This window comes from Mustela nivalis (genome assembly GCF_964662115.1).
Source record: "Mustela nivalis genome assembly, chromosome: 7".
NCBI lineage: Eukaryota > Metazoa > Chordata > Mammalia > Carnivora > Mustelidae > Mustela > Mustela nivalis.
In genome coordinates, this window is record NC_139026.1 from 7,300,884 (window position 1) to 7,316,895 (window position 16,012).

Consider the following 16,012-nt stretch of genomic DNA (forward strand, 5'->3'; position numbering starts at 1 on the left):
CGTGCACGGAATTAATTGCATAGGCATTGTGCCAGGTGCTAGGAAACCGTGTAAGTGCAGTTTATTTAGTGAGGTGAATAAATACAGAAATTTGTTTTGATATTTACTGTATGATAGAGACTAATATTTTTCATATTTGGAGAGAATTTAAGAGAGAAAGGGAAATCTTCCCCGAGACCGTTTTTTTTTTTTTAAAAACATCACTACTAGTAAGGAATTTAAATGATACACAAATCGCACCTCGTGGTGATAACGACAATGCAAAGCAATGTGACTCTTTAGAGGTACTACTGGAAACAGCGATCTTTTTATTTTAGTGATATTTTTATAGGGGAAAGTGAACCCCTGATGACCAGATAATTTGAAGAATATTTTTTTCAACAAACTCTTCTAAGGAAGAAACTTAAGTTACAATCTGACAACGTTGTATGTCGTGGTGTTTTTTTCCTCTAAGAAGTTTCTCAGTTTTTTTCCTCCACTAGTTTGCTAACTATGGTAAGATTTTGCATATGTTATAAATGTTAAATTCTGATATCACTTATAATTACTGCAGTACCTTAAAAACTGTTTTTGGTAGTTAACAAGAATACTCTTTTTGTAATCTACAAAGATGGAAAACCTACGAGATGCTGATTTCAGGACTAGGAGGTTAGGCCTGGATTTCAGTCGGTTTTTTCCTCTTGAATAACTTGATAATACAAATGCATCACTTTAGATATTTGTATGTTTTTAATCTTTTTTATCCATCGTAGGAAAGAGCCGTTGTTTATAATATTCCAGGTAAAGCTGGGTGTGTATACCACTGGAAGAAATGGTTGATGCCAAGACTCAACATTATACTGAGTATATACAATATTTTGTTCCACTGCTGGGGAGGAAAAAGGGAGCTATGAAGAAAAAGCTGAAACAAATCAAAGAACAGTATAGCTTGGGCTGGAGTGATTGTGGCTATCTAGAGAATTCCAGTTTAAGGCTTGGAAAATATTATCAATGTTATTTCTGGAAAGTACTTATGTTTTTGGGTTTTTGTTTGTTTGTTTTTTATTTTGGGGGGGTTTTTTTGGACATTTCACATATGTGGGGCACCATGGTGGTCAGCCGCCTTCTGCTCAGGTCATGATCCCAGGGTACTGGGATCAAGCCCAGCGTCCAGCTCCCTGCTCAGTGGGAAGCCTGCTTTTCCCACTGCCCCTGCCTGTGTTCCCTCTCTCGCTGTGTCTCTGTCAAATAAATAATAAAATCTTAAAAAATTTTCACATAGGTAATCCTTTTATTTTTCTTTTTTAGTCATCCACGTATGTTTCCCTTGTGGCGTCTTAAATTTTTAGTTTAAGTATGGGATGAAGCATGTTGGCATGTGTAGGGGCCCTATTCTGAAGCTTTCCTTGTCTCTTTAAAATTTTTGTGTCTTTAAGGCTTTTGCTTGAAGTGCATCAATTTCTCTCTGCCTTCATGTCAGCCTCCTTAAGTGCAGGATTATAGGAGGGTGGACTGAACGTGGAGACTTCTGGGTCCAGGAACGTTCCAAGGCCTAATCTTACTGTAAAGGCTCCTAAAGTTGAAACCGTATCAGAGTTCTTTGTTCATTCTAGATTAGTTGTAGGTACCCAGGTTCAAACATTAAAGAACAGTTCGTTTAGTTTGTGTATTTACCAGAATTTTTACCACTGTTTCTAGTTTAAAATTTTATTTGATGTTAAGAATTTGACAAATGAAAAGAGAAAAAAATAAAAAATAGGAAAAAAAAAAGAATTTATTTAACGACATTGTTAATTGGACAAAGAGAAATAAAGAATTTTTTTTGGCTCAGTCTGTGAGGATCCAGGGAGATAAGGATGTTTTCAGTGAGTATGTTTGGGGTATTTTTGGTTTTCTTTATAGGAAGAAGCATTTTTTGAGACTAGTATTTCATTTTATGGTGATTTAAGATCAGAGAGATTATCTTTGTGTTGTAATCTCCAGCACAGTGCATGGCTAATGGCTTTGCAGTAAATACTTTAAATGAAAGGAACAGGATGCACTTCTGTTTGCAATGAGTTGAGAACACAGCATCCAATTTTTTGTACAGGTGAATAATAACTATGACTCAAAGCATTTCAAATGTATCAAATTAAGAGAATTATGAATGAGGTCTTGTGTGAGTCCATATGAGAAAGGTCTCTGTACTAGCCCTACTTGGTGGCATAAAAGCCTATACTGGTAGAGTCCAGTTTGCAGTGATGGGGAGGGAATTAGTGTGTTTTAAATCTTGAAAGCATTAAGTGAAATTTTTGTACTTATAAGTTGGCTTTAACCTTCCAGTAGTTAGATTTTGTAAGGTGAGAAACTCTAAATGTAGCTAATGAATAACCTTCCTGTGTTCTTTTTCCTCCCTATTTTAAATTTCTTTTAGAAAGTTGAAATTTGCAGGAAAATTGAAATACAGTGCAAACATTTTTCCTGCAACGGTTTCTAGTGTTGTGCCCTCAGCACCATTGTGTATTTCCTACAGTTCAAGGATAGTCTCTCTAGCACAGCCACCAAACTCAGGAAACTAAGAATGATGCATTAATACTATCTAATTCTCAGAATTCCATGTTGCACTTTATTGTTGTGACTTCTAATCTCTATTCTGAAAGAATTCATTGGCTTTCATTGACCTTGGCAGTTTTGCATATTACAGGCCAGCTATTTTGGATAATTTCCCTCAGTTTGGGTTTGTCTTGGTTTCCTAAGGATTAGATTTAGCTTAATGCATTTTCTTAAAAAGGTTTGTTGTTGTTGTTTTTTAATTTATTTTTTAAGATTTTATTTATTTATTTGATAGAGATCACAAGTATGCGGAAAGACAGGCAGAGAGGGGGAAGCAGGCTCCCTGCCAAGCAGAGAGCCCGATGCGGGGCTCGATCCCAGAACCCTGAGATCATGACCTGAGTGGAAGGTAGAGGCTTCACCCACGGAGCCACCCAGGCACCCCAAAGGTTTACTTAGTTTAGTGGGAGAGAGTGAGAGTGTGAACCTGTTCGAGCAAAGGGGGGAGGGGCCGAGGGAGAGGAAAGAGAGAATCTCAAGCAGGCCCCAAGCTCAGCCCCAGAGTTTCATCCCACAACCCTAAGGTCACAACCGAAGCGGAAACACTGGAAGCATAAGGGACTAAGCCACTTAGGCACCAACATGATATATTTCTTGGTAAGACTGTCATTTCCCAAAGTTTTAACATAAGTTAGATTGCTGTGGCTATGTTTGAAAGTCTTCCTAAATACTTTCTTGAATGTTGCATTTTGAAACTTGGGGAAAACAGCTTTGTCTTCATTAAAAGTTTGCTGCAAAAGGGGTGCCTGGGTGGCTCTGTCAGTTAAGCATCTGCCTTCACCTCAGGTCCCTGGGATCAAGATTCTCCACAGCAGGCTCTGCGCTCACCAGGGAGTCTGCTTGTCGCTCTCCCTTGCACTCTGCCCCTCCTTTGTGATTTCTCTCTTCTGCTCTCAAATAAAATTTTTTTTGAAAAAAAAAATTAACTGCAAGGAACTATTGTTTGAATACTGTGCTCTTTTGAAAAGTAGTTTTTGTGTAGATGAGAATTTTAAAGAATTTTGTTTATATGGCTGTTTTCTTATTCATTTTATTTTGCTGAATTGCAAACTAAGAAATAAGATTTTTTTTTTGTAATTGTCACATTAAACTGAATGGGGGAAATGTACACATTTTTCGTGATCGGTGCTTAACAGTAAATTCCAAACTTTGTCTATTAGTGTGTTTGCTGTTTTATATTAATAGTTTCACTTCACATTGGCTTTGTTTTGTATGTGAAAGACAAGCCATGGGTTGGGAGAAGTTACTTGCAGCATATTAAACTGACAGAAGGCTTGTATGCAGAGTTTACAAAGAATACCTGCCCGATAAATATGACAAAATCTAAAAGCAATAGGCTACTCAGATGGCCGATAGATAAATGGAAAGGGACCCAACTACAATGAGATACCACTATACACCTGTCGAAATGGCTAAAAATATAAAAGATGGTTAGTAGCTAAATGTTGGCTGAGGTGTGGAACAACTGGATTTTTAAAGAATAATTAGCGGAATTCTTATGCACCGCTGATACAAGCGTAAATTGGTAAAGGAATTTTGAAGAATCAAATCCATTTCCCATTTGGAAAACAATATCCATTTAAATCCAATGTACACATCTCTTGTGTCCGAAAATTCCACCCACCTAAGATGAAAGTAAACGTGGATATAATTTTAGTTGTAAAGAATTAATACCTGAGGGTATTTTGAAGTAGATTTCTTTCAGTTTTCTGGGTGAATATTTCTCTCTCTTTTCCATAAAAGTTGATGGCTTTTTTTTTTTTAAGGCAAATTTAGTTAAGTTCTTGTGACCTCCAGATAATGTCATGGAGGAGTGCCCTTAATTTGTTGAACATTTTAGTCCCAGGACTGCTGCATGGGGCCCATTTACTTCAGAGTCTGACCCAAATGGAGCATACGGCACTAATTCTTAATAATCTGTTTTCCTCCTTGTTTTTAAGTTATTCGTGCGTAGTTCGTGGTGTTGTCCTGGAGTATTTGGGAAAGGACTTACAAGGCCAAGGGGAAGTGTTAATGGGTGAATTGTAGAAGGGATAAGGAGAAAATCTATACTGTAAGGGGCATTATGAAATACAAACAAAGAATACAAACAGGAAACCCAAACATTTTGAATTATTATACTACAACTTCCTAATTATTTCATAAATTGATTATTTGAATTTAAGTGAACTCTTACTAAAGTTGAAGTTTGGATTCAGTATACTATCCTGCTGAACTCCGAACTAACAACTTGTACATATGATTTTTGTCATTGCCTGTTTTTCTGCCTCTTCCTCTGGGAATGGGCATAGGGAAGCTATACAGTTTTGTTTATTAGGCTTATTGAGGCAAGGAAAGGGTTAGATTTTTGTTAGCCAGTATGCTAAAAAAAATTAAAATTTTAAGCTGAAAAAACTTAATACTGGAGCATTCAAATTGAGTTTCCTCTTAAAGGTTTGAGAAGGTAACCTGAGTAGTTGTCTTTTTTTTTTTCCCAGTGTAAATAAATGTTGCTTTGCTCAGTGAATTTTAATTTTCTAAACAAATATCTTTTTTTCTCATTTTCCTCAAGCATGGGGGGTAAAATACCACCTGCCACTCATAAAACTAAATCAGAAGACAGTATCAAGGTAAGTTATGAATTTCATCTGTATGTTTAGTGATAAAGTATTCTAAGGTTTTTAAAGTGCTGCTCTCAAATTACCACACCTGATTTCCTCAGGATCGCTTAGAAATAAGATCTTTGTAAAATTTCTGTTGGACACGGAGGATCTGAAATCTGATGTAACACGGAGTATTTGGGGTGAATGTGCACCGTGTTTGGGGATAAAAGCTTGTGTGTGTGACGTGCATGACCTGTGGGCGGTGAGCTCTGTGACTGTGCCTTATGCAGTCTTCGTCATCTTTGCGTCTGTAGCACTGAGCACAGGACTTTATGCATTGTGGGTACCTGATTAAAATTTGCGAAGTAGATGAAAAATAGTCCAAATCAGTAATTCTTAAGTTTTTCTATCTTCTCACCTGAGGATTATTTCTGAGTATGAGTCAGCAGATTCGCCCAAAAAAGTGCATAATAGATTAGGAGGAGTTTACCCGTAGCTGAAGTTTAAATATGGGGGTGGGTATACCCTTAAGAATGCCTCCTTCAAGGGAAGAGTGGGGCAGAGGGAACAAAAAAGACTTCTGGTGGCTCATGAGAAAGCAAGCAGAAAACAGGCTGCTAGCGCCTTTAAAGTGGGCAGGAAACCAGCCCTAACAATGGACAGAGGAGGGGATTAAAGCCAAGCCAAGCTTGCTAGCTCTCTGAGCACTCATTTTAATTTCATTTTTATTTCTGATCCTCCTCCAAAGACCTTTCCCATTCTTTTTTTTCTTTCCTTTCTCTTCCTTTTTTCCTTTTTCCTTTTCCTTCTCCTTCCTTCAAAACAAAAATGCTTCCTTCAGAATTCTTATTTCTGTTTTGTGTTTTCACATCTAAATATTTTCCCCCAAGTTTCCTTCCTTCCTTCTTTTTTTTTTTTTTTTTTTTTTAAGAGAGAGAGAATACAAGGGGTGGGGAGAACAGAGAACAGAGAGAATCTTTTCTTTTCTTTTTTTTTTTTTAAGATTTTATTTATTTATTTGACAGAGATCACAAGTAGGCAGAGAGGCAGGCAGAGAGAGAGAGGGAGGAAGCAGGCTCCCTGCCGAGCAGAGAGCTCTATCCCAGGACCCTGAGATCATGACCCAAGCCAAAGGCAGAGGCTTTAACCCACTGAGCCACCCAGGCGCCTCCTATATAGAATATTTTGCTATGTGGTAAACATGTAGGAAGACAAAATTATATTTAATCTGTGTCTCTGCTAAAATATTTTGTAAGAAAACATTCTGATTTGGAATTAAATGCTAAAATGTCTGACACCTTGCATGTAGTAGGGTCTCAATATATATTTGGTAATGACATTGGGTTTTGATTATAATTTTTAAGAGTTACAAAAAGTAGCAACCTAAATAACTGGTTACATAATTTATACTAATACAGTTAAATGAATAGACGGGGTGTGCTAATTGTGATACATTCTTTATGAAACAGCATTATTAAATGGAAAGGTCAAAGTGCAGAGTTGTCTTGTATCTGTGCGTTGAGAATATCTAATGGCATACTCCAAAAACCACACTGGTTACTTACAGGATGGTAAGGAAATTTGGTTTTCCTCATTTGTACTTTGAAATTCTTGAATTCTCATCATTTGTGTATGATGGGTCCATTGTTCCGTATTTAAAATTCCAAACTCAGAACCATTGAAAATGTAAAGATTTTTATGTCAGTAAAGCATAATCTGAACAGATGTGAGGCTGTTCATAATTTCCCACTTGTGAATGCTTTGTCTTTTTTTTGCAGGGATAGTAATATGTTGATTAGGGAGAGTTGTGGACCACAGAGCCTGTTGAAAGTGCAGCACGAGTATGGGTTATGTATTTGTGTTAGCTTCCTACAATCCAGCATTTTTCAAATTCTAAAACTTGTTTAAAAGGTTTGGAGGAGGGATTGGACCTATTCTTAATTTAAATAGAGAAATGAAAACAAAGCTAAAACAAGTTTACTAAAACAGTGTAAGAAGGGTTACATTAACAATTGAAATATAACGTATGTAAACAGTTTATATATGTTTTTATAAATTAGTATATATATTGGTGTGTTGTTATATACTGAAAGCATTATTTGCCTTCCCTTTGGTAGGAAGAAAAACCAGATAGTAAGAAGGCGGAGGAAAACATAAAGACAGATGAACCATCAAGTGAGGAGAGTGATCTAGGTGAGAAGATGGTATAGTTAGTTTGTATTTGATAATCTCATGATAAGATCCTGTGCTGATTTTTACTAAATTGACTTAATCAGGGCTAATAGAAATGTAACATAGCTGAATTACATCCAAAACTTAAAATTTTCTACTAGCCACATTAAAACACTCAAAATTAAACAGATGAAATTAAGTGAATATATCTAAACTAACATATCTAAAATATTAACATTTTAACATGTAATCAGTATGGAAAAATTACTAGTGAAATCTCCTTTTTTTCATACTAAGTCTTCAAAATCCAGAGTATATTTTATACTTATAGCACATTTCAGTGCAGATGTTAGATGTTACATTTTTGTGTAAGTATTTGATGTATATTCAGATTTAATTAAATTTGTAGTTGGGTTACATAGCCAAATTGTTCTAAATAAATGTACAAGTTTTCCAGTAACTGAATCAAGTACCAGAAAATTATTTTCCTGTTACTACTTGCATCCACATTGATAAAACTTGTTCATTTTAGAAGAAATGATATGCCATGAGTTTGGTGGTTTTTTTGTTTGGAAGTTTTTCAGGCTACAAAGTGATAAAAATCTTTTCCTAAATTGGGAAGTCCTTTGAGACTATAAATACATATCCCAGTTATTAAATGGGCAGTCTTTTAATTAATAGACTGTCTAAAAGCTAAAGAAATATATTTGTAATTTTTAAAATTTTGATCAGTTGATCTTTGATACTGTTAAAGAGGACCTCTTGTTTGTGGGCTTAATTGATGATCTTTCACTTTCTGTAAAATATCTTTTTCAGTCTTATAATTATCCAACAGTTTTAACTATGATAATATCTTACTTTTTCTTCATCCAAAAGCAATTTCTTTTTTTGTGTATGAATTAAGCTTTTTTATATTTAAGCAAAGTTACAAGTTCAGTACCTATTAAAAGTTGACTAAAGTTATCCTGTTTGACAATAATTAGAACTTCAGGTTGCTGATTTCAGTTTCATTCTTTTTTTTTTTTTTTTTAAGTTCATTTATTTAATCTGTATACCCAACATGGGTCTTGAACTCAGAACCCTGAGATCAAGAGTCACATGCTCTTCTGACTGAACCAGCCAGGTGTCCCTCAGTTTCATTCTTTTTTGACTGTCAGCAGGAAACATTAAATTCACTCTTATTTGCTAAAAAAAAATCTAACATTTTCTGTTATTTTGAAAAGTTTTTCTTATTGAACAGTTGTTTTCCTTTACTGTAGCAAATTACAGTTGTTTGTCATTAAATTTATGACATATCTCTTTTCTAGTTTCTTTGCTGTTTGGTTATAGTGTTAGCTTTTGAGTTAGATTCTGCATCAGCATTGTGCCTTTATCTTAATTTATTAGTAAAAAGTATTTATTATGATTTACATCATTACTATAACTTATGCTATCTCCATAAAATATTTTTTAATATACTACATTGATGTGTAGAATAAAATACTTGAACTGAATCATTTTGTTGATACTACCTAAATAAGTGGTGTGTCTCTGTGTAATACCAGAAACTATGCAGTTGCCAACATTTCCCACTACAAGACAGTGAAAAATACCCGAGATGATGCAACAGTTAAAATGAAATGTAATTTTAACGAAATTTAATGGGGAAATACTTTACAGTGCATCAGTTTAAATAAATTTTGAGTCAGAGTGGGTATAGTTGATTAGTTTTTAAGAGTCCTATACAGCCGGTTTGGACAGTACGGGTCTTAGTGTCATTTTCTTAATTTTGACAGAAATTGACAATGAAGGTGTGATTGAACCAGATACCGATGCCCCTCAAGAAATGGGAGATGAAAATGCAGAGGTAAATTCAGTGGCTTATTTTGTGCTTGTTATAGGGAATGTGAAGGTCCCACTTACTGCAATGATTTTGTGACATAATTCTGCCAGGAAAAGAACATACTGAATCTTTCTCTGACTTAAGGTATTTAGAAAAACATTTTATTTTACTGCTTAAAATGTTTGTGAAAGTTCCCATTATGTTTACTCATACTCTAACAATCTCAGAAGTCTTTGTTAATTTCCTTTTTACCTGCTTTTTCAATCTCCATCTGTTTTGACTACTCTTTAGGTTAGAGTTCACCTAACATTTATATTTAGAAATGAGATTTCTTATTAATGGGATATCTAATATCCCATTGTTTTCCAAAATGGTTTTATCCCAGTGGGGACAGTTTTACTGTCAAGGTAATGAGAATTGGTTCTTGGGAGGGGGCTTGCCAAAAACCTTGTATACTACAGTGGTTAGTGGTCTTCCAGAGGGTCGTAACATACATGCAATGTGTCTCTGTGGTGTTAAAATGGAATGTGGGAGTATTAAAAAGTGTCTCTACGGCTCTTTGGGGGTTAATGATGAACCAAAGGCTTGAGAAACACTGAAATTGTGTAACAATGGTTTAGAAGCTTGGTCTATGTCCTCACCAACACTTGATGCTATCAGATTTCATCTTTACCAGGCTTATCCTGTGAAATGGTATGCCTTTGTGGCTTTTAATTTGCATTTTTCCAATTTCTAATAAAATTGAGCAAATTCTAATATTTATTGGTCATTCACAGGTATTTGCGAAGTCCTGTTGTGACTTTTCCCATTTTTCTTCTGGGTTGTCTTTTTTTCCTTCCTCATTTATAATCCATTTTATGTTCTAGAGATTAACAATTTGTCATCTATATATGCTCCACGTATTTTCAGCTAGTTTGTGGCTTGTCTTCACTTTATGTTGTCTTCATGAACAATCTTTTAGTATAGTTAAATAGATTTTTCTTTTATATATTATGCTTTCTTACTTCAAGGTTATAATTGTTGTAATAAATAATTTTTCCTTCTGAAAATTTTATGTTAACCTTTAATCTTTAATCTACCTGGCAGCACTATTAAAGAATTCCTTTCCTCATCAATGCCAAAATATACTGTTTCCATATATATGTGTCTCACTTCTGGTGTTGTGTTTTTCTTGTCTAATTTTTTCCATGTACCAATGACACATTGTCCACGTAATGATCTGGTAGGGGGACCCCTAACAATTTAGGAGTATTTTGGCTGTTTTGTTGGCCTTCCTTTTTCCATATAAATTTATAGAATATTAACCCCTGCCCCCAATTAGATGTGCATTAAATCTAAAATCAAGTTCGGGAGAAGATACAGCTCACTGTTTTGATTAACTACCAATGAATGTGTATCTTTCTAATTTTATATGTTTTCTGATGTTGTTAGATAATTTATTAGCATATTCTCCATAAAGATCATGTGCATCTTTAAGAAATACAGGTACTTTTTGTCACTGTTCATTATGAAAGGAATTTTTAAGAATTTATGTGTTGTATTCTGTTGATGATGTATCACTTGACATGTCAGGTTTACAACATTGTATTTGCACTACTTGGAATATATTGGGCATTTTAAATTCTAGGGTTAACTTCCTTTAGCTCTGGAACATTTTCATCTAGTATCTTTCAAATATTGCCTCTTCCCCATTTTCTCAACTGTCATTCTGGAGTCTTAGTTAGGTATATGTTAGATTTTTTTCCCCACTATTGAATACTGTTTCTTTATCACTGCTGAATTATGTATCAGTCATTTGGCTGTTGATGTTTTAATTTGAGGGCCTGTGTTTCTCATCTTTAAGTCTTACTTTGATTCATTTTAAAGTATACTTTGTTATTTATCTCATTTCTTTATTCATTTTCAGAACTTGCCTTTACACATTATAAACTTCGTCAGACTCTTCCTGGTTTTATTGTTTTATTTTTCCTTACTCTTGCTCATTGAGGAGGTCCCTTCTTTACTTGTGGATAGTGTGGGTGTGTGTATTTTGACTGTGTGCATATGCATGTGTATGTGTGTGTTAGACCATGAGTTCTTTGACATTTCATCTGGAAAAGTTCTTGAGGCCTGGGTAGAAGGTGCATTCCTCCAAAGAGGAAAGTATTTGCTTCCATCAGACTCTTGAGTTGGAGCTACTAAGTCAAGGACCACTTTAAATTCTCAGCATGGTTTTTTTGTTGTTGTTTGTGTAATTATACAAGTAATGGGAATTCCCCCTGGAAAGCCTGGCTTATCTTTATGAGTTTATAGGGGAATTCTTTTTTTTCTTCTTGCTAGTTGGCTATACCTCTCTTTGGGACAGGTTTATTTTTGGCTTTTTGTTAGGCCTGCAGGTATAGGCATTGGGGAGTTCAGATTTATTGGAGGGTGCTGATTAGACAACATGCCTTCTCTTCACTTGAATCTTCTTTCATATGTCCTGCACAGTTGAAAATAATTGCAAGGTTACCAGGTTTGACACCTACTGAAAGGTGAAAGCAGATCGATCATTCAGCTCCCATACTGGATTTCAGATCTTCATTTAATCTTGTTTTTTGAGGATTTCTACATCATTATGTCAAAGATGACTCTTAAAGTTACTCAGGGCATCAGGTGTAACATACTGCCACAAATTGAAGTTGTCTTCTCCCCCACCCCCCATTTGGCTTTGTTAGAGTGTCTTATTATCTGGTAGAATGTGTCTGTTGTTTTGTCTTTTTCTTTTAAGATTATTTTTAAACATGTAGAAATTTGTGTTGGAATTACTTCAGATTTATTGAGTAACTTGGGGTTAGGTTGAAGTATTCAAAAAAATCTTTCCATGAACATAGTATACATCTTGTGTTCTTTAGTAGAATTTTACTTTTTTCCCTTTTTGAAAGTCTTACGTGTTCTTAGAATGGTATCTTGTTCTGTCCTATTTTGTAACTGATTTTTGCTGATGTGGAGGAATTCTTGGTTTTTTATGTTTCTGAGGACTTCATTGAATTGTTTTAGTAGCTCTAATAACCTGTCATGTCTTGGATTTACTAAATAAACTTGAAAACAGCTTGGTATTTCCTTTCAGTTCTTAAACCTGTCAAATCATTTTCTTAATTAGCCAGCATCGGTAATATTTTACATAGTGGTTGGTGATAGAGTAGGTCTTTTGCTTTCTGTTAAAGAAACTACTTCTTAACCTTCCATTTAAGTGGGGATGTTTGTTTTAAGATTTTGTTACTAATGATCTTTGTATTGTCAGCATCTTGTACAGTGCTCTGTACTGTATAGGTACTCAGTAGATGTTTGTTGGAACAAAAGAATGAGACATTTTACTTAAAATTTAAGTCTAACAGGAGCTAGCAGTAGTTACATCTTTACAAGGAGAATTGAGTCTTAGTATTCGTGAAAAACTAGAAAGGAGTTGGTGAGACAAGGGCAGGGACATCCTCCTTAGGTTGGTTGGGAGGGAGGGTAGCAAAGTCACATCTAAACTAAAGGGTAGGAAGTGAAATTTATTGTTTATATATGAAAGATTAAAGCTCATCCTGTGTAATTTCTTATTAATCACTTACCTTAGTTATCCTCTTGCTCTCTGGAGACTAGAGAAGAATGAATGAAGATGGGGGTGTGTCTTCCCCATCCCTAAGAAAACCCAAGCTGCTTCCTTCTCTTTGTTTTCTCTGTTACTTCTAAGTTGACCTACAATTTCCCCCTAGATAACCGAGGAAATGATGGATCAGGCAAATGATAAAAAAGTGGCTGCCATTGATGCCCTAAATGATGGTGAGTGATTTTTTTCCTCTTTGCTGTATCTCTGTGGTAGTCTGAATATTCTTTTTTTTTCCCCCCCTGCACAACTGTAAAATAGTGGGAAAGTGGTAGGGAACTTAAATCTATTGAGTATCTTATACTGGAGAAGAAATTGTCCTATTGTCTATCCACCCATTCCCCCCTTGATAAAGAGGCTGAAGTCACTCAGGTATCAATTACCTTGCCTTATGGCACAGACACATCCTGATGGGAATGGAAAGACTCCTTTCCTGACTAATCCTGGTGTTTATCTACTGAGGAGAGGCGTTAAGATAAAGGTGAACGTTTTTCAAAGAAGATATTATTAGAACCGTGGCTCTTAACTTTTTACAAAGCAGCACCCTTGACAAATGATGTCTGTTGGCATAATGTTCTTGTTCTGATCTTTACGGTTAGATCCTCTTCAAAAAATCCTTTCACAGTGGGAGAATGCTGGTGATAGAGTAAGCATAATATTTAATCAGTTAACAATTTGTAAGAACAAATCATTTCTTAGCTTGGGTAGTATGCAGACCCCGTCATAGCTTTGTGGTAGTGTGTCACAATGCCATTGTAAGAGAGCTGCTGTTGTCTAATGCTGATGTGCATTTGGACTTCATCTGTAGACTTAGAAGATGACTAAAGTTTTAGAAAGTTCACTGTTGAGTGCTGTTCCAAGTTGGCAAATAATTTTTGCTATCTTTTTTTGTAATCTTACCACCTTAGTTTAGGTCATGATTCTGTGTTTATGCCATTGCATTAGCCTTAATAGTTTGCCTACCTGAAATGTCTATTTTCCTTTATTGCTTTCTGTTCACTGTCTCTAGATTATTCTTTCGTAGAACCGTTTTTTATTTTCACACATTCCCTTGCTTGTAACCTCTGACCAGCTTTTGCATACTTTTTGAAGATCTTTATCATAGCATTAGACCTGCTAGAGTCTGATCTCATGTTTTGCCTTCCCAGCTTTGTTCTCTTCTTTTTGAAATATTAACCTTTCATTACAGCCAGACCTCGCTCTCCTAGAATTTTCCTATAACTTGTGCTCTGCTGCTTCTTTCTAAAGCTCTTCTTCACCTACTTCAGCTTCTAATTCATACTCATCGGTTGATCCCTGCTACTTTCTTCCTGGCCATTCCTTTCCCACACTTCTCTTTTAATTTTACTACCACTTAAGATTTCTATTTATCCAACATTTATTTTGTACCTTCTGTCTACCTGACAGTTTTGTTATTTTTTAATGTGCATTATTTCATTAAAACCTCATACTACTCCCTCTTCACAGGTTCATGAGTAATTTGAGGGATCAGAGGGTTTTAACTTGTGCAGGATCTTACTGTGCCATAATATCAACTAATTGTTTTTGTCACTTGTTTTGGCATATTGTCTTATGTTTTTCAAATTTGTTTTATTTATTGCCTAACCGTTTTTAATGAAAATGAACCTGTTGCACCATTTAAAAAGTCATGTTCTTGTTTTTCCACATTTCTTTCTAAGCCATGTTCATGCATAAATTTAACCTTGTTCTAATTTTATTTTATTAAAGATTTATTAACTTGGGGCACCTGGTGGCTCAGCGGGTTAAGCCTCTGCCTTCGGCTCAGGTCATGATCTCAGGGTCCTGAGATTGAGCCCCACATTGGGCTCCCTGGTTGACAGGGAGCCTCCTTCCCTCTCTCTCTCTGCCTGCCTCTTGGCCTACTTGTGATCTCTCTGTGTCAAATAATAAAATCTTTTTAAAAAATGATTAATTAACTTATTTGAGAGAGAGAGCATGAGTGGGAGGGGCAGAAGGAGAGGGAGAGAGAATCTCAAGTGGACTCCACGCTGAGTGTGGAGCCTGATTCTGGCCTTGATCCCAGGACCCTGAGATCATGAGCTGAGCCAAAACAAAGAACTGGACACGTAATTGACTGACCCATGCAGGTGCCCCTGCCTAGTTCTAATTTTACAATAAATGCAATTTTATAGCACATTCTAAATAAAACATTAGTATTCTAAGATAAAACATTAGTATTCTAAGCCAGGGATTGTAGATTCAGGCCTCACCTTGGGTTGGAGGGGCAGAAATACAGTTAAATACTAAACTTAGGAATCCAGAGTGCCTGGGTTTGAATCCCAGGTCTGGCACTTACCAGCCAGATAAACTTAGAGAAGTTATTCTTTGTCTCTGTTTCTGTTTCCTCCTCCTTTTTTTTCTTTTTTTAAGCAGTTTTTAAAAAAAAAAAAGATGTATTATTTATTTGAGAGTGTGTGTACAAGCAGGAGGAGAGGGAGAGAGAGTCTCAAGCAGACTGCATGTTGAGTATGGAGCTTAATCTCATGACCCTGAGATTGTGAGCCGAGCTGAATCCACGAGTTGGATGGTTAACTGACTGAGCCCTCAGGCTCCCCTTTTCTCCTTTGTAAGATGAGGTTAATGCTACCTACCTAGTATATTGAGTCATGAGGGATAAATGAATAAATATGTGTAATGTGCCTAGAAGAGTGTTTGGTGCCATTATTATTAAGGTCCTGGTATTAATAAAGTGTCAGTAGTTGTAATTTAAGTAAGACCTCATTAAGTCTTTTTAGTGGTCACGTTACTAGTAACGTTATTAGGCTTTTTCACTTCAGTATATTTATTTAAAACTTACATGTTCTAGGGGCACCTGGGTGGCTAAGTGGATTAAAGCCTCTGCCTTTGGCTCAGGTCATGGTCCCCGAGTCCTGGGATTGAGCCCCGCATCGGGCTCTCTGCTCAGCAGGGAGCCTGCTTCCTCCTCTCTGCCTGCCTCTCTGCCTACTTGTGATCTCTCTCTGTCAAATAAATAAATAAAATCTTTTAAAAAAACCACAAAACTTACATGTTCTAGGCAGTGTTTTAGATGCTGGATGTACAGTGAGAAAAGCAAAACAGACCAAGTTCTTTATCTCATGGACCGCATACATTACTGGGGACCAAAACCATATTTATAATTTGATATTGGGTGGTGATACCACAATGAAGAACGGCTGAGTAAAAGAATAGTCAGTGACGGAGGTTGCATTTTGCAAAGGGTAGTCAGGAGAGCGTAGGATGAAGTGAGCAGGC

General features: G+C 35.9%; 2 protein-coding genes across 2 annotated transcripts in view; one reads left to right on the forward strand and one right to left on the reverse strand.

Annotated features, from left to right (window-relative positions):
* Positions 1-16,012, reverse strand: part of L3MBTL2 (L3MBTL histone methyl-lysine binding protein 2) — a 529,035-nt gene that overhangs the window by 381,380 nt on the left and 131,643 nt on the right. The gene's annotated exons all lie outside the window — the stretch shown is intronic.
* Positions 1-16,012, forward strand: part of ST13 (ST13 Hsp70 interacting protein) — a 33,102-nt gene that overhangs the window by 1,230 nt on the left and 15,860 nt on the right. The window contains exons 2-5 of the mRNA XM_082740025.1: positions 5,123-5,180; positions 7,271-7,346; positions 9,101-9,171; positions 12,867-12,933. Coding sequence (XP_082596151.1) covers positions 5,123-5,180; positions 7,271-7,346; positions 9,101-9,171; positions 12,867-12,933 — 272 coding nt within the window. The remainder of the gene's footprint in view (positions 1-5,122; positions 5,181-7,270; positions 7,347-9,100; positions 9,172-12,866; positions 12,934-16,012) is intronic.